Below are 19,427 nucleotides of genomic sequence, written 5' to 3'. Positions count from 1 at the left end.
ATGTTGGTATGCTTGCTGGTCTATCTTACTACTGCTTTTATTTGTTCATACTAAGTTTTCGGACGGGAGAGTTCGTGTATCTGTGCTCCGAGTGTTGATGGATGTTACCGCCCCGCTGAGCTTGTACGATTGTATGTATTGTTAATCATACATAAACTCCTGTTGAATAATTTGTGTATCTGCACTCTGAGTATTGATGGATGTTACCGCCCCGTTGAGCTTGTATGATTGTATGCATTGTTAATTATACATGAATTTCCGTTGAATAATTTGTGTATCTGCGCTTCGGGTGTCGATGGATGTAACCGCCCCGTTGAGCTTGTATGATTGATGCATTGTTAATCATACATAAACTCCTGTTGAATGATTTTGTGAAGTTATGATATGATTGATAAGCTGTAGTGGTGTGCTACGCCTATGGTGAACTCTTGTAGGGATTGAGTTGGGTTTAGTTTGGGACCCTCCTGATGTTACAGTCCATGGTGTCGTGAGCGACGCTTAGAGGGAGAGACCCTCTAATCCTGGATTGTTATTGTAAGGATTCGAATTTTTGTTTTATTTATTTTAGATTTTATGCTAAGATTTTATTTTTACTGCCAAAACAAAAAGAATTATGAGCTGGAAAATGTACGATTTCTAGCACGGAAATTACTACCTTAATGGAAAAGTTATAAAGACCTTTTATATTCTCATATTCAACTCTCTTCCTTCCTTGGAAACGACTTTGACTCTCCAAACGTTTCGAGTTCTCGAGGGTGTCTGAAGTATGGGAAAAACCAAGAGTGTTAGAGGGGAAAAGCATGTGGTGGTTCGTGGGTTTTCGAGGAGTTCTCGAAATCGATTAGCGTTGCTGTTTCGGAGAAAGAAATCGGGTGGAAGTAAGCATCGACGTCGAGATCGCTGCGTTGAAGAAGGTAGGCCGCCGGAACTGAAGGAGGAAGACACCACGTCACCGTCGTCGGAAGTGGGTAGACTGTGTCGTCATCGGCAACAGCAGCGGCGCACCTTCGTTTAGGGTTATCAAGGTCTTCCGGGTGAGGAAGACGAAAGATTCGGGTCGGGCTACTTCGTCTCTAGCCTAGTCCATAGACGAACATGGGCTGCGCTCATTCTGGCCCAATACGAGCCCAGCAAACGCGTGCATTGCTTTGCACGCGTATCCCGTGGCAGCTCAGCTCGGCTCCGTCCAAACCCGCGGCTCGGCTCCGTCAAATCCCGCAGCTCAGCTTGGCGGCTTAGTTGGTCGGGTCGGCAGCTCGACTTGGTGACTCGATATCACTATAATATATCGATTCCAAGGTTTTCGACCCTTCCGAAGCTTTTTCTGCCCTCAGTTTTACCATCCGAGGTCAGTATGGTCCCTAAACGTTAAAGACAGATTAGATCGGGGGTTTATTTTAATAAATAGCATGAGGTTTAGCTAGGGTACCTTATGAAAGGTTCTAAATTCTTATGTGGTTATCATAGGGCATATTTAACTGCTGAGACTAGATCGTTGAGAGTGACTTCAACCAAGACCATCGAGGTAAGTGACCTTACTGTTGGAGTTAGCTTACTACGTGTTGTATGATGGTGCGTGCCCTGTGGCCCCTGCATGCACCATATTTATGTGATATGATTATGTGATGTATGAATTATGTTGACTGTTGATTGTTGACTGTTTATGTTATGTGAAGTTATGAATGAGATGTTAGTATTATATGCCATGAATATGTTGATCGATGTCATAGATACACGTAGAATTATCGAGTCATGTCATGAGATGTTTATGTAATATGCCATGTAATGTAAGTCATGTGAGATGCCATGTGATGTAAGAAACGTAAATGCGATGTTAGCACTGCTTATGTAATGCCATGTTAGATATGTTAAGGGATCTCATGCATATATGTATGTCACGTGCATCGGGATTCTTCCCCTTTATGATACGAAAGAATGAAATACGATATTTATGTTCGCCATGATATCATGCGGGCCTTTTCTGTTCTGTGGTGTCCGGCTACGTGTAACACGTTTTGCCCGACCAAGTCAGGCCCAGGGGGTATGTTTACGAGCCCGCCTGGTGGGTTCATGTACACGTACATGGGCCATGTGTGAAGGAGTACCACACATCCAACCCTACCCGGAATAGAAAAGCGCCCAAGGCTATGAAAAGTTTATGAAAAGTTAGGTCCCGCTCATATGTTGCATGTGTTTGCATTCCTAACCCCAACAGTGGGGTGACTTACTGAGTATTTCATAAAATACTCAAGTCACGTGCTACCTACATTTTTCAGGTAAACGCAAGGCGCCAATGTACGGTTGACGGCGAAGCTGAGGCCACCATGAAGTTGGAGACGGGATATTTTTTTTTTTTTGGAGTTTACTTTTATTAGACTGTTTTAAGTTATAGCATTTAGTATTGCTTTATTTGGATTTATTTTGAATTCAGTATTGAAGGTTTATTTTCGGAGTTTAGGTTTTGTTTTGGATTCATGAATATTTATGAAAGACTCTTTCAAGGTTATTTATGATGAGCTTTCGCTTAATGAGATAAGTATGCATGGATGACGTCACTAATTAGGTTAAAGAAAATTGGGGGCGTTACAGTTATGGACTTGGAAGTCTTGATTGAGTGAATCTGGAAGCTAGAACCCCTAACTTAATAGTTTTAACTACCCGTGAGATATAGAGAACCACATTAGGACCTCGAGGTGTAGAGAGATGACCTCTTAGCCGACAGTATCTGGTTTAGCGTTCGAGTATGCCCCGCTTCCCTTCCTACTCCATTGTGGTACTGTTGAGCTAGGCGAGACGCCAGTTAGGGAGATGTTACCCTCCCCTTCCTACTCCGGTGTGGTACCGTTGAGCTAGGCGAGACGCCAGTTAGGGAGATGTTACTCTTCCCTTTCCTACTTCGGTGTGGTACCGTTGAGCTGGACGAGACGCCAATTAGGGAGGTGTTACTCTTTCCTTCCTACTCCGGTGTGGTACTGTTGAGCTTGGCGAGACGCCTGTTAGGGAAGTGTTACTCGGTGGTAGATCGACTACTCTGCATGGGGATCTGTCTTATGGTAAGATGTTGATCATGCGAGTGGGTCAAGGTCGCCTGCATGATGGGTCTGTCTTGTGGATGGACGTTGACCATGCAATGACTAGTTCTAGCTGGGTTGTACGAGGGGTACATGTAGTTATGAGGGAGCACCTCATCCTCAAACGTTGAAATACCGCTTCAAAGGTTAAGTCCTTCCACCTCGATCTGTGTACTGAGAGTATTGAGACTCTAGGGTCTAGAGTATAGTTGGTGGTTCTCTCCTAAACTTGGATGCGATTAAGAGCCTACAAGTAGGTTGCTTATTGAGTATATTTTTATACTCACCCCGTTTCCCCTTCTTTTTTTCAGGTACCGGTCGAAGTGGGGAGGTGTCAGATAGCTGCACTGTCACAGAGGGGTGTCGTTCTGGAGCGTCAGTCCCTTGTCGGTTTTTTAGAGTCTTTTGTATTTTTCTTCATAATTGTATTTCCCGTTTGAAATATTTGATTTTAATTTTGTATTTAATTTTGGTGTCGTTGACTCCTTTTTTTCTTGTTTTAAATTTTATCAAATTTTCATCTCCTATTTTATCTTCTTTTTAATTTTATTTGTTTTCGATTTTGTCCTTTTAGTCACGATTCGGTTTTTCGAAGCCTCAAAAACCGGGTCGTGACAATGGTATACATCCAAGATGCCTGTTAGGGGAGTACCGTAGGAAAATAAACTATTATAATAGGTCCCATCAATGCATTCACATGTTCTTGCATTTAACTCCAATAGTGGGGTCACTTACTGAGTATTTCTTTAAATACTCAACTCACGTGCTACTTCTATTTTAGGTTAAGGCAAAGCATTCCTGTACGGCTAACGATGACATCACAACTCGAGATCGACCATGGCACATGCATAGGGTAGTCATTTTAAAGGTGTTTTCAAAACACGTAAGTCCTTGATTGTGTTTTAAGATGAAGATGACGTTTTATGAAAGTTTAAATGAAGTATTTCTGCATTCAATGTTCATCATACGTATACAGTCACGACCTTAAAGTAAGTAAAAAAGTTCAAGTCGTTACATACTATCCTCATGATAAGTAAAAAAGTTCAGGTGGTTGACCGTTATTCAAATTGATATAGCCGAATCTTACAACAAAGACTTATTGGTCATTCCTCTCTTAAGAGAGTTTTAAATAACTTCCTTAATTTGGATAATGATTGCATTGTTTAATCAAACAAAGGAGACTAGTATATTACTAGTAGTACAAACGTTTTATGCATGTCTTTTTTAGCTTTCATAATAAATTACATATTAATAGTTGAATATAGTTAAAGTTAACTAAATTTGTGATCATAAATTTAGATCAAATTTGGTTGATAATAACCAAACAAAGAGTAAATAAAATGTCATTGGTGCCATGTTTTAGTTTTTATTCTTTTGTTTTTCAAAGATAAAGAGATGAATTTTGACAAGACAAACCCTAACAGCTGAGATGAATTACTAATATCAATATAATTATTAAATGTATAATATTTTATTAATCTCTCAAATAAGAAATGTGGTCAATATTAGATATAATTAATTTTGGGGTGAAATTTACCAAATGTTTGTGCTACTAGTAATACACATGCAATAAGTGTAAGTTGTTTGACTGAAACAATGTCCCTATGGTGTAACTTAAAGAATTTGAATCGAAGCTATCTCCAAAAAAAAAAAAAAAAAAAAAAAAAGTTTTTAACTCAATGCAGGGACGGAAACCATCCATCAACACCATTATCTCCTATTTTAATATTACTTTTGAAAGTTAATTAGTATTGTATGGATGGTAAGATTATTTTTTTAAGTTTTTTCTAAAAAATTTAAGGGTACTAACATACTTTTAAAAATTCATGGATATTTTTTTAATGTTAAAGAGGTAGTTTTGAAACCCTTTTCAAAATGCAGGAGTGTATTTGGAAAAAAAAAATTAATAGTTTCTATCTAAAATGTAACGATCCCAAAATTTCTACGTACTCAGAGCTACTAACGTCTCATGCTCGTCTCTTAGTGCGAAAATATAGCTCTTAAATGCTCATCGTAAATAACATAAAATTTGAAAACATTCAGAACACTTTAAACTTCTAGAAAACATTGTTGATCTTAAGTTTTTCAAAACATAACTCTGAAATTTAAAATTAAAACAATAATAATTATAAATGAAATAATTTAAAAAATGAAATGCAAACGGCCTATTCTAACCTAAGACTAGGAATTTAAACATGCAACTACCATATGCATGTGCTATAGTCTCTATTTGCGATGTCGCAGTCATCCATACACGGGCGCCTTGCCTTTACCTGAAAAATGATATGCCATACGGCCTCAGTGTTTCGAAGAATGCTTAGTAAGTGACCCCACTATAAGGGAACATACTAATGCAAACACATGCAATCATGCTCTTGGGACATATATCTTTTCTCTAGGAGTGACCTCCAGTCGAAATACTCAGTAAGTGACTCCACTATAGGGGTCATGCTATGCAAACACAAGCAATCATGCTCGTGACCTATCTCTATTCTCTAGGAGTGGCCTCTAGTCGAAATACTTAGTAAGTGACCACACTATAAGTAGGAGTCATGCTAATGCAAACACATGCAATCATGCTCTTGGGACCTATCTCTATTCTCTAGGGGTAGCCTCCAGTCGAAATACTCACTAACTGACCCCATTATAGAGGTCATGCTAATGCAAACACATACAATTATACTCTTGGGACCTATCTCTATTCTATAAGGGATACCAATGACCTAAACACATGCAAACACATGCAATCATGCTAATGAATTGCTAATAATATTATATATCGTTTAATCAATATAAATATTAAATATTTTAGAGTTAAATGTCTGACCGTTTAGTAATCTTTCAAATAAGAAATATGCTAGAGATATTATAATCAAATGTATTATAATGAGTTGTGTGGAACTGGTGCTTGGATGATTTGGACTAGCGATTGAGGATACCAATGACCCAAAGGTGCAAAAAGTTGGAAGGATGCCCATGGAAAGGAATCTTGATTTATTCATGTATATCTCATTTACTCGAACGTCACATTTGTTATCGTTATATTATATATGTGGATATAAAGATTATATGTAAAGTGGCTAAAATTTTAGAGAAATACTCGTATATATTGTCTTTCGATTTTTTTTTTTTTTTTTTTTTTTTTTTTTTTTTTTTGTTTGTTTGTTATAGTTGGATAAAAAAAAAATTCTCATATTGGATTTAAAATGTCTCAACATGTCCAACACGTGTCAATTAGGGACACGAGAATAAGTTAGTCACGTGCTTTCTTTACATCCATTTAAAATAATTTGAAAGCTAACACATCAAATATTATGATTGACTAACTACAACTTAAATTTTGTAATTTAAGGGGTCGTTTAGATCAAAGGAACAAAGATGGGAAGAAACATTGAAATGAGAAATAGAAATAAAAGCCTTAAATTGTAGTAGAGAGCGTGATAATAAGTTTTTCTCCTGCTTTTTTTACATTGGTCGAAGAGTATTTAATACGTTTTCAGAATTAAAGGTTTCTTTTTTCCTTCTTTCTCCTTTCACCCTTTTAAATTCAAAATGTTAAAGGTGAGAATGGAGAAATTAGAAAAGAGCAAGGAAAGGAAAAAAAAAAAAAAAAAGTATTATGTCCTATTTATGTCTTAGATTCTTTTAAAAATGGCATAAAATCTTGTCTGTGTGGTGTCATAACTGTGTCTCATTTTAGTATATCATGTTCTTGGAGTTCCTTAACTATTGGGTTTCCAAAAATTGATATACCAACCTAAAGATAAATTAAATTAACGTTAAAATGAAAATCGAAACTAATATAATTACACCTTGAATTGATACTATTTTAGGGTCTGTTTAGTCATGTTCCTCAAATTTTTAACATTTGCCCAACCACAGTGTTTTTTTATAACTGTTTTGGTTTTTTATTACTGGCGTGTAGAAAGTTTGGAAATAAAAAATAATTTTTTATTTTCTTTTCTACACCATAAATAAATTTTTTTAATTATTTTAAAAGAAAAATACATAAAAAAATATATATATTGGATATTTAATTAATTTTTAGAATTTATATTCTCCTAATATATTGTTATGGTATAATTAAGAGTTGAATTTGACAAAATTTGAAGGCAAGAAAAAAAATAAGCACATAACTATGTGATTATTTTATTGTGGTTCATGTCATGTCATTTTTATAGTTAAAAGACAGTAACACCCTTTATACGTAGAGAGAGGGTTTAGTGTAGGGGAGAGAGCAAATCTAATGCTTAGGGAAATCCTTGAGAACATCTTGAAAGGATAAGAGCCTAGACTGATTCAAGGGATGCATATAGGACGCCACCTTCACAATATATGACCAAGGAGTACTAAAGAAATTTATAACTTCTATCACAATAATATAAATTATGCGAGGCCAACCATCGTCAATCAGACCGGACAGACCGTTCACCACACGCTTGTAAATGAAAGGAAGTCCAGTCATATTCTTCTCTTCCACTGCAAACCTTCCAACTCTTTGCACTTCTTCTTCATTAACATCTTTAATTGGAACTAGATTTGAAGGCAACTCTTCTCCACAACTCATTTTGGAACAACTTTGATAGATAGTTTCAATAAACTTACTTTGCTCGTGAATACTTTGGAGTTCGATATTTATAGTTCTGGCTGAACGCTACTCAAATAGATATAGTCGAATCTTACAACAAAGACTAATTGGGCATTCCTCTCTTAGGAGATAATTTGAATCAAATTATTTAATTGGGATGAGGACTGCATTGCTTAGTCCAACAAACTGGACTAGAGTACTATCAGTACAAACATTTTATACGTGTATTTTTTACTTTTAGTAATAAATTACACATTAATTAAAAAATTATTCATGTATTTTGTATATCTAAATTCTCATTTTTTTATTTTACAAATTCTCTAATAATATATAGATTAAAATTTTATTAATTTTATATTAGAAAGAAATTCAAAATCAATAAATTTATGGACTAATATATTTAAAAATAATTTAATGGGTATATTACTCTAAAAATTTGTTAGAAGATAAGTGTTTGATATGTGGCCAATAAATGTTGAATTTATATTTATACTTGTAACAACCCTAAAATTTTATTTACTCATAGTCGCTACTAACTTCTCATGCTCTTCTCATGCTCTTTTAAAATGCGGAATATAACTCTTAAAAGAAAACACCATCTATAGTATAAATGTCGAAAACATTTAAAACATCTTCTAACTCTTGAAAGCACAGTCATGGTCTTACATGTTTAATACGTAATACTGAAAATTTAAAGAAAATAAAAACAATACAAAATAATTTAAAACAATCAAATGCAAAACAACTTATTCTAACCTAAGACTAGGAATTTAAATATAAGTCTACCCTATGCATGTGACAAAATCTCTACTTACGATGTCATCGTCATCCGTACATGGGCGTTTTGCCTTTACCTAAAAGAAATGATGTGACACATAACCTGAGTATTTCGAAAAATTCTTAGTAAGTGACCCCATTATACAAGTCATGCTATTGCAAACACATGTAATCATGCTCTAGGGACCTGTCTCTATCTCACCTCATATTAGGGGTGGCCTCCAGCCTCAGACTACTATGAATGTGTACTACTTCCCTACGTACGACCCACATGTGTGAGTGTGAATCCCCAGGGGGCTCGCATATCCCTATACCCTCTCTGTCAAGCTAGCTGTCTGTAGCGACGTCTGGAAGTCAACAAAACCCCTGGTGTCATGCTCCCCACGAACACCCTCATCATCATATTGTGCGCGTCCACACTCAACATCTCTAGGGGAAGTATCTCTATGCGTATGTACATACAACATGCATGAGGTCCTGTCCGCACTCATATCTCTATGCTTCGTGCATCAAACATATTAAGTACGTTATACATTGTAATATAACGTACTTAATAATAGTTACATGTCTATATCAAGTCGAACGACACATTTTTTAAGTCGTGAAGCCACGCCGAGCCGCGTTATGCCGAAGGAGTCAGTGTCCGCATGCACGACACGTCTCTTGGAATGTATGAAGCCATGAATGAAGGTTTCAGACTACACCACTTGGAACATAAGAAACCTTTGGTGTAGGTTTTAGGCTATACCACAGGGAATGTATGAAGCCCTAGAAGCATTTTCAGACAACTTGTCGCTTGGAACATTCAAAGTTTTGGATACAGATTTTCAAGTTCATGTTTTGTACCGTAAATCTTAGGGCTATTGTCTTAAGGAACAAAACGAGGAAAAGAAAAAGAACAAGAACAAGAATCAAGGATAAAAACAAAGAACAAGACTAAGAAAAAGGAAAAGGAAAAGAATCAAGAATAAGAGCGAAGAACAAAGGATAATAACCAGAACGTGGATCAAGATCCAAATTCTCAAGAATAAGAATCTAGAAACTCATACCTAAAGTCATTAAATCAGAACCAAGGTTAAGAACTAAAAACTTAAGACCAAGATCCTTTAGGTAGACCATGAAAACAACTCAAAAACAAAACCTAAAGGCTTAGGTTCTCAAGATAAGAACAAGAACATGGCAAGAAAGAGTGTGGCACCCCAACATCAACTATGGACATGATTAAGAGTCTACGAGTAGACCACATACTACGTTTTGTACTCACTCAAGTTCCCTTTACTTCGTGTTTTATGTTTTCAAGTTCTTAAGTCGCAATTCGTGAAAAATTATCTCATGACATAATGTTTAATCCTTCTTGAGTCTTTCATAATTACAACTAAGTCAAAGGATTGTATTACTTCTATAATTATATTTTTCACCTTAAGTAGCACTAATTCTCAAATTAACAAAATGTTTATGGACATGATTAAGAGTCTACGAGTAGACCACATATAACTAGCGTACAACTTCATACGATACAACTAATACATCATCATATAATTAGCGTACAACTTCATACGATACAACTAATACATCATCATATAATTAGCGTACAACTTCATACGATACAACTAATACATCATCATAACTCATACATCATCACAGCTCGTACATTATAAATGGTAACTCATACAATTTCTAGTCTATCGTATAGTAAGACCACTTGGTTAACCTTGGCCGAAGTATTCCCTAATTAAAAATTTAATTAACGTAAGCTCCTGTATCTCAAGAGCTGCTCCAAAGGTTGTCGGGGTTCATTTTCTATCGCACCATTCATCAACTTTCGTTAGTACATCACATTTAAATTTTTAATCCAACTAATAATTGTGAAATACAGCACTAAAACGACCTCAATTACCTTAAAAAAATGAAAATAGATTCGGGAGGGTCGGAATGGTGGAAACCGAGCTAAAATTGGAAAAGCTGAGCCGAAGAATCGAGAAAGCCGTCAGAAAGCCACCGAGCGTTTAAGCTCAGCCGAGCCGAAGGGCTGCTTGCACCGCTGGGTGACACGTGGCAGCAAGAGGGTGAGCCACAATAGTGCAGGCGTCTAGGGTCGAGGTGCGGGTTGCAGACTAGTTCGGGTCGCGGTTTGGGTTAGCTCGTGGGTGGTCGACTGCAGGTGGGATGCTGGGCTTCGGTTAGCGGGTTGGGCTGCAGGTAAGTTTGGGTCATGGATTAGCAGGCTGGACTGTGGGTCTCATGTTGGGATTTTTGTTCTAAAGCCTCGTAATTAATTATTTAGTTTTTAACAATAATTTTTATTATTTCATCTGTAATTTAATTGTTATCGATGGTATAAAAATCCAAGATTATTAATATAATCTTGAACAGTTTGTGGTTGACATACAAGAGGATCATGTTCAAATAATAGTACATCGATAAGGTTGGGTGCCCTATCCTGGTAACACTAATGATACAGCCCACTTTGTAATCGTTACAAATTATTTGATCCAAATCGTTCATGTGGAGACATGTAAGTGGGGGTATCCTATACAATGAGTTTGTATAAGACTGGACCAAGAAATATTTAATCTCTCCTTGTAAATCAGTTAATAAAGAAGATTAATATTTCACATGAAGATCATCCATTAATTAAGAGTATTAAAATAGGTTTTTTTAAATAGATGTATGACATGCGAGTAAAAGAGGGGTATACGAATTAACCGAAACCACATCTAAATGATTGGTGGCTCAATCATAAATATTTCATGGTTAAGCGTGCTTTTTTTGAGAATTTTCCTAGAATGCATGTGAGCGAGGATAAAACATCCTAAAAAGATTCGTGTTAGTTTTTTCTTTTAGACACCAGAAGTAAGTAACGTGACTATGCTAAAAAGAAATGTCAGGACAATCTTCAGGAGAGAATAACTACTTTTTTTTTTCTTTCTTTTAAGATAAGGAACAATTAAAATTCATTTTTACCTACGTTTGAGTGAAAGTGATACCTCATTTTTAGTTAACTATTTTTAGGTAACTATTATTCTATTAAACGCACACAATTAGAGTGAGTGGGAAGTACAGGTCGAGTGTAAGGGCCTGAATTAAGTTGCCCACATCTTTTCATTTTTAGGATGTAATTTGTTATTTAAATATCTCAATTAATGAGAAATGAAATCAATAATTTGTTATTTAAATATCTCAACAAGTTATTTAAATATCTCAATTAAGTGCCTAAATTAAGCGCATACTTTCTCTCTGTGTTATTTTTCCATTATTTTTTTCCAACAAATTTCCTTCGGCCATTTTTTACTCGATCGACGATTTTCTTCGATTGTCAGAAGTCAACAAGTGGTATCAGAGCCTGGTTTAATCCACTGGTGATATATCATTGCGGAGGAGCCAACATTATCAACAACCAAGTTGAATAGCTCAATTGGTTAGAACGTCGACCTAACAACACACAGGTCTCGGTTCAAGTAGAAGAAAATGCAAGGCACTACAGTACCCGATGCTGACGAGGTCCAACTACAGAGGGCGCTAGGGTTGTTGGGGTCCAACTACAATGAGGTGGGCCTTGTTGATGCACGGGTGAGCCATTTGAGTGGGCCTTGTTGATGCGCGTCAACCTACAGAGGGCGCTAGGGTTGTGGGGGTCCAACTACAATGAGGGGTGGGCCTTGTTGATGCACGGGTGAGCCAATTGGGCAAGACCCTCTTCCTCCTGCTGGTCGATGACAAAAGTCACTTCATGTGGCTGATCCTGTTGCACTCGAAAGGTGAGGCAGCAGAGGCGATTAAGCGCATTCAAGCACGAGCGGAAAAAAGATGCAAGTGTTGTGTGTGTCGTGTAGCACCGCATGCCCATGAAAAGCCAAACCAACTTCTCCCTACCCAAGGTTATATACTATGAGCCGTTGAAGATGCAGTGTTGTGTGTCGTGTAGCGCCGCATGCCCATGAAAAGCCAAACCAACTTCTCCCTACCCAATGTTATATACTGTGAGCCGTTGTTGTTACTCTCTTGCTTGCTTATATAACGTCTCTTTCGAAAATCTCTCTCTACCCTCGTTTTCTAAAACCTTCTCTTAATTGGCCAGAGGCTCGACTAATACAGGATCCAACAAACAGAAGTTTCCAGACCCCAGACCCTTCAAAGGGAACCGGGACGCCAAAGAGTTGGAGAACTTCATCTTTGATGTCGAATAGTACTTCAAAGCTACAACGGTGGGTCAAAACAAAAATACATGAGAAAAAGATTCAAGATCTAGCTACTGCAATTGCCAGCATCGAGAGGCTCCTAGACTTTGGGAACGAAGCGAGTTTCCAAAGAAAAACGAAACAGGCCCCAAACACTGGGGGCAAAACATATAGACCGCCACATCATCGAAATGAAGGCCCCAATAGACTAAACGAAAGTAACAACAGACCAAGTGGGTGGACAGATAGACCTCCTCAAAATAATCAAGCGGGGACGTCTTGAGGACCTTACCCTTAAAAGAACTACCCGACGACACCTTTACAATGCCTGTTGTGTAAAGGCCCCCACAAACTACCCTACTGTCCTCATCGGGCCTCTCTCAATGCAGTTCAAGTGTCCATTCAAGAGAGAAATGACACAGGAGTCGAGACTACGCCAGACAAGAGGGAAGATCAGGACAACCCCCAAATGGGTGCGCTTAAATTCTTGTCAGCGCTCCAACGGAAGGTCGACCCAAAGGAGATAATAGAGAAAGGGCTCATGTTCGTAGATGCAACAATAAACTCCCGGCCAAGTAAGAGCACCTTGATAGACTCAGGTGCGTCCCACAACTTCATCGCCGACCCAGAAGCACGAAGATTGGGACTCACCATACAAAAGGACCCTGAAAAAATGAAAGTTGTCAACTCCGAGGCCTTGCCTATTGTGGGAGTTTCTAAAAGAGTCCCCTTCAAATTAGGGACCTGGACACGAGAAAGGGACCTTGTCGTGGTTCGCAAGGATGACTTCAACGTGGTACTTGGGATGCCACTGGCGAAATGCTTGGTGATCACCGACCACAACTCCACAGTGATACCTGCAAGCATCAAGCAACCAGGTAGTCTTAGAATGATCTCGGCCATACAATTGAAAAGAGGACTCGCACAAGAGGAACCTACATTTATGGCTATACCCCTGATGGAAGAAATCACCATTGAGGAAACTGTTCCAAGCGAAATCAAGGATGTACTAGACAGTTATGCTGACATAATGCCAGAGAGCTTACCACAAACACTACCACCCCGTCGAGGCATTGATCACGAAATTGAACTCCTCCCCGGGTATAAACCCCAAACAAAGAACGCATACCGAATTGAGGAAACAACTAGATGAGTTGTTGACGGCAGATTCATCCGTTCATCAAAGGCACTGTACGGAACCCCCATACTAATTCAGAAAAAGAACGATGGGACGTTGCGTCTGTGCATAGATTATAGAGTCTTAAACAAGGTGACGGTACGCAACAAATACCCACTGTCGATAATATCCGATTTGTTTGACCAGCTTCACGGGGCCAAATACTTCACAAAGTTGGACTTACGATCAGGGTACTACCAAGTACATATCGTCGAAGGGGACAAGCCCAAGACGATGTGTGTAACAAGATATGGGGCCTTTGAATTCCTGGTAATGCCCTTTGGTTTGACAAACGCCCTAGCTACGTTCTGCACGTTAATGAACTAGGTTTTTCACGAATACTTGGATCAATTCGTCTTATTATACCTCGACGACATAGTTATACGAATACCCTGGACGAGCACAAGGTGCACCTGAAGCTAGTGTTTGACAAGGTGCGGCAGAATCAGTTGTACGTCAAGAAAAAAAAAATGTGCCTTCGCACAAACATGTATCAACTTCCATGGACATATCAACAGTGGTGGACAGATCAGTATGGATAGCGATAAGATAAAAGCTATCCAAGATTGGAAAATCCCTACTTCAGTATCCAATGTGCGATCCTTCCTAGGATTGGCAAACTACTATAGGCGGTTCGTCAAAGGGTTTTCACGACGAGCCGCCCCATTAACAGAACTTCTATAGAAAGACCACCCTTGGTCATGGTCAAATGAATGTCAAATGGCCTTTTTAGATCTGAAGGCAACCATGATGAAGGGTCATGTCCTCGGATTAGTAGATGTTACTAAATCGTTTGAAATAGAGACGGATGCTTCCGAATTTTCCCTAGGCGGTGTCCTTATTCAAGAAGGCCACCCCATCACTTATGAAAGTCGAAAGCTCAATGATGCTGAAAGGAGGTACACTATTTCCGAAAAAGAAATGTTGGTTGTGGTCCATTGCCTACGAGTCTAGAGACAGTACCACTTGGGATCACAATTCGTAGAGAAAACTGATAACAACGCCATTTGCCACTTCTTCGATCAACCGAAATTGACGGCAAAACAAGCCCGGTGGCAGGAGTCATTGGCTAAATTTGACTTCAAATTCGAACACAAGGCAGGAAAGAGTAACCAAGAAGCCGACGCGCTGAGTCGAAAGGGCAAACATGCGGCCCTGTGCATGTTAGCCCATATTCACTCAAGTAAGATCGATGGATCGATGCGCAATCATCAAAGAACATTTACATAAAGACCCATCGGCCAAAGTCATCGTTTTACTAGCCAAAGCTGGGAAGACACGACAGTTTTGGGTCGAGGGAGACCTTCTAATGACAAAGGGAAACAGACTATACGTTCCAGGAACAGGAGAACTGAGAAAGAAGCTCATTCAGGAATGTCATGATACCTTATGGGCCGAACACCATGGGTGGCAACGAACATATACCTTATTCAAAAAGGGGTACTTTTGGCCAAATATGCGAGACAACATCATGCAGTACACCAAGATGTGCCTCATCTGCCAACAAAACAAAGTCGAGAAAGCCAAAGTCTCGGGACTCTTAGAACCTCTACCCATGCCAACAAGGCCTTGAAAAAGTATGTCTCTCGACTTCATAACACACCTCCCAAAAGTCGGAAAATATGACGCCATCTTGGTTTTCGTAGACCAATTCTCAAAATACGCGACGTTCGTTCCCACCCCCAAATTATGCTCAGCTGAACTAACAGTCCAATTATTTTTCAAACACATTATAAAGTTATGGGGCATTCCATCGAGCATCATCAGCAATAGGGATGGTAGATTCATCGACACATTCTAGACCGAGTTATTCGCCTTCTTGGGAACGACTTTAAACATCTCCTCGAACTATCATCCTCAAACCGATGGACAGACGGAATGGTTCAACTGCTTGCTCGAAGAATACTTACGTCACTTCGTCGACGCTCGCCGGAAGAACTGGATACAAATGCTAGATGTCACCCAATTCTGTTTCAATTGTCAGACGAGTTCGTCTACGGGAAAGAACCCCTTTGAAATTGTAAGTGGACGACAGCCGACTTTGCCCCATATTATTGATCATCCTTATGTAGGAAAAAACCCTCAAGCTTAAAATTTCACCAGAGAATGGAAGCAGACAACAGATATAGTCCGGGCATATTTGGAAAAAAACTTCCAAGCATATGAAGAAGTGGGCGGACAAGAAGCGTTGCCCCTTCCAATTCCGAGCAGGAGACCAAGTCCTCATCAAGTTGAGACCAGAACAGATCAGATTCTACCGCCGAAAGGACAAGAGACTAGTTTGAAAATATGAAGGCCTGGTTGAAGTTCTTAAAAAGATTGGGGCTACTTCCTACAGAGTTGCACTACACGTATGGATGAAAATCCACCCAGTAATTCATGTGAGCAACTTGAAGCCTCATCACCCTGACCCAGACGACGACCAGTAAAATGTAATCACGAGACCGAGCATCGATCTGAAACAAAGAGACACCAAAGAAATAGAGGAGATCCTAGCCGACAGAGTTAGGAAGATAGGAAGACCCATACGGAAGATTCGCGAATTCCTTGTCAAATGGAAGAATCTCCCTATGGAGGAAACTAGCTGGGAACGCGCCGAAGATCTGGACTCCACCGCCACCCACATCGCCAGGTTTGAAAGTAGTCAGTTGACAGAGACGTCAACCAATTAGGTGGGGGAGGATATCACGGTCATGCTCGTCCAAGGCATGTTGTCCATGGCCGCATGCCCATGACAAGCCAAACTCTTTCCATGTTCTAGTGTTTTACTTTTGTATTTATAGGGAGTATGACGTTTTGGAAAAATTATGTCTAGGCCTGCCAGACATGAAATGCCTCAGAATGTACTATAGGGGATATGACTAGTTGTCAACTTCTCCCTACCCAAGGTTATAGACTGTGAGCCGTTGTTGTTACTCTCTTGCTTGCTTATATAACGTCTCTTTCAAAATTTATTAGATATATTAAATATAACGGAGAAAATAAATTTAATTTGAAATGTTAAATTAGTATTTAATATATTAGATATATTAAATAAATAGAGAAAATATATTTAATTTGAAGGATTCAAAATAATATTTAATATATTAGATATGTTAAATATAAGTGGGGAAAAATATATTAATTTGAATAATTCAAATTAATATTTAATATATTAGATATATTAAAGAAAAAATATATTTATTGTATTTGTTACAATTAAATATTAAATCAATTAATATATTTTGATACATTAAATAAAAATATATTTAAAATTTGAAAGAGATTATAATTAGTTAAATATATATTAGGATATCTTATAGTATCTAAATATGATTTGTATAAGGTATTATATCCTAATATATTAAATATGCAAATATATTATTTGGCAAATATTCTCCAAAAGTCCCTGTAAATAGGACCATTGGGTTGAGCCAAAGGGATACGATCTCTCCTATTTTCATTGGAGAATGAAATTACATCTCCAGAGAATTCTCGAAACTCTCCTCTCCAATCCCTTTGAAATTTTCTTTCAAGAGGCTTCCACAAGCCTTGACCTTGTGTTCGAGTCATAGTAAGGAAATCTTGTGGAATGTTGAAGAACTTCTGCATGGTTGGAATACTCCGAGGAGTCTTGCAAGCTAGGGTTTCTACAAAGGTAGAGTTCTTACTCTCGTATTTATTGCTTTGTTTTAATTCTTAATAAAAATCAAAACAGTTCTCAATGCTTCTGCTACGTGGATGAAGAGTTCATTTCCTTCAATCGAGGTTTCTGAGGTGGTGGTTGGAATTTCGTCGATTTGGCCTCGATGGGGCGTATCTTTCCTACAACAACTATTGGCTCTAGATTTTTCTCTTCCTAAGGTTCCTCCAAGACCTTGGCCATCCTAAATGCCTCTTCTTAGGCTTTTGAGTCAAATGCCTCCACAATACGGCGGGCTTTCGGGTTTAGTCTCAACAAAAACTTCTCTGTCTTCTTTTTCTCAGTGTCTACTAGTGACGGTGCGAACCTCTTTAAACTCACAAATTCCTAAACATATTGGTCTAAGGTGCGTTCGCCTTGGGTCAGGTAATAAAATTCTTTTTGTTTCTTGATGCAGGTTTCCTTCAGATAATACTGTTTCAGGAAGGCTTTCTTAAATGTATCCCATGTCGTGATTCCCTCTCCTAGGTTGATATTATTTTGTTATCCGTCCACCACACTTCTGCGTCTTTTTGTAACACATATTCGCACAAGCTACTTTGTGGTCGTCCAAACACCTCATTGATTCAAAGGTCGTTTCCATATTTGAGATCCACATCTGAGCTGCTGTAGGATCTTCCTTTGAACCGAAAAATGAACGGGGGTCATACCGTTTGAAATCTCATAACCATTTCGCCCCTCTTTCTAGCTGCAAATTGTTGCCTTGTTGGGTGGCTATCCTTGTAACCTATTGTGTAACCGTCATTGCGGTTCGTTGTGTGGCTACCATTGTTTGCATCATCGCCTGAAATGATTCCCACATTAATCGTGTAGTAGGATCCAATCCAACCAATGGTGCTACCGGAGGGGTGCAGCTTGTGGGGGATGTGCGTTTTATGGAGGGGGTGCAGCTTGTGGGGGACGTGTGTTTTATGGAGAGGGTGCAGCTTGTGGGAGAGGTGCGTTTACTAGAGGGGGTGCAGCTTGTGGGAGAGGTGCATTTTCTGGAGGGTGATTAGCTTGTGAGAGAGGTGCATTTTCTGGAGAGTGTTCAGCTTGTGGGAGAGGTGCAACAACTCGTCGGGGGTGTATAGGTTGTAGATGTTGGGTTTTATGTCCTAAAACTCATAGTTTGTAAACAACAAACATATTCTATTTTCAATAAAGTTATTATTGTTGTTTATTCAGTAAAGATTGTTATTGAATAAAGTGAATTTTACGATTATTAATCTAAACCCAATAAACTAAGAACACTCTGGCTATAGTATGATTACTTGAACTATATGTAGAGACATAAGAGTCGATCAAGTTCAAGTATATAGTCAAAATGATCTATAGTATAAGGATAAGGCTGAGTACCTTATTCTGGGGACACTATGGATGCGGCCCACTTTTGTACATGATATAAACAATGTGATCACTAAATTGTACATGTGGAGACATGTGAGTGGGGGCGTCCTATGCAATGAGTATTGCATAAGATCGGACCATGAAGAAAACCACTCTCACTTTATAATGTCGTTTACTGTTGAGACTGATTTTCTTTTCATTCGATAACCTAGGTAACTCGGTTTTAATCCTGAGCTAACCATGAACTCCTGTTTATTCGAAATTATCCTTAGATTTGCACGGGTGAGAGTGGCTCTAGTTCGCCGACTCAATAGGCCTCCCATTTTAGGGGTAAGACTAGGTGAATGGCTGGGGACGTGGGGTGCAAGACGGAATTCACTCCTACCCACTTTTAGGGATAGAAGAGAGGTAGTTCCCTTAAGCACTAACTCCAGGTCTTGAACAAGGGGCCCCACCCTCTCATTAGCCTGAGAGGGATTCGGTTTACGGGTTGGACCACAAACCAATTGTTCATTAGAGGATCAGTGAGACATAAGGAACAAGAAGTAACTTTAGGGGTAAAACAGTAAATTGACCCAGCTCTAGTTACGAACAACCTGTGAAGGATCGACTTACTAATCATGGT

The 19,427-nt window shown here is 38.7% G+C and overlaps 1 protein-coding gene across 1 annotated transcript; it reads left to right on the top strand.

The window, feature by feature from the left end:
- The first annotated feature begins 13,083 nt into the window (after positions 1–13,083).
- Positions 13,084–13,767, top strand: LOC147790373 (uncharacterized). Its single transcript, XM_087128662.1, has one exon. The coding sequence runs from the start codon at positions 13,084–13,086 to the stop codon at positions 13,765–13,767; it is 684 nt and encodes a 227-aa protein (XP_086984788.1).
- Positions 13,768–19,427: the final 5,660 nt, after the last annotated feature.

The sequence above is a fragment of the Cucurbita pepo genome, chromosome 11, assembly GCF_057944985.1.
Source record: "Cucurbita pepo subsp. pepo isolate OVF chromosome 11, ASM5794498v1, whole genome shotgun sequence".
Taxonomy (NCBI): Eukaryota; Viridiplantae; Streptophyta; class Magnoliopsida; order Cucurbitales; family Cucurbitaceae; genus Cucurbita; species Cucurbita pepo.
The sequence above is the reverse complement of the archived record's forward strand: the minus strand, read 5'-3'. Positions and strand labels throughout refer to the sequence as shown.

Coding starts and splice junctions, on each gene's coding strand:
- LOC147790373 (XM_087128662.1), top strand. CDS start 13,084: ATGGGTGCGCTTAAATTCTTGTCAGCGCTCCAACGGAAGGTCGACCCA.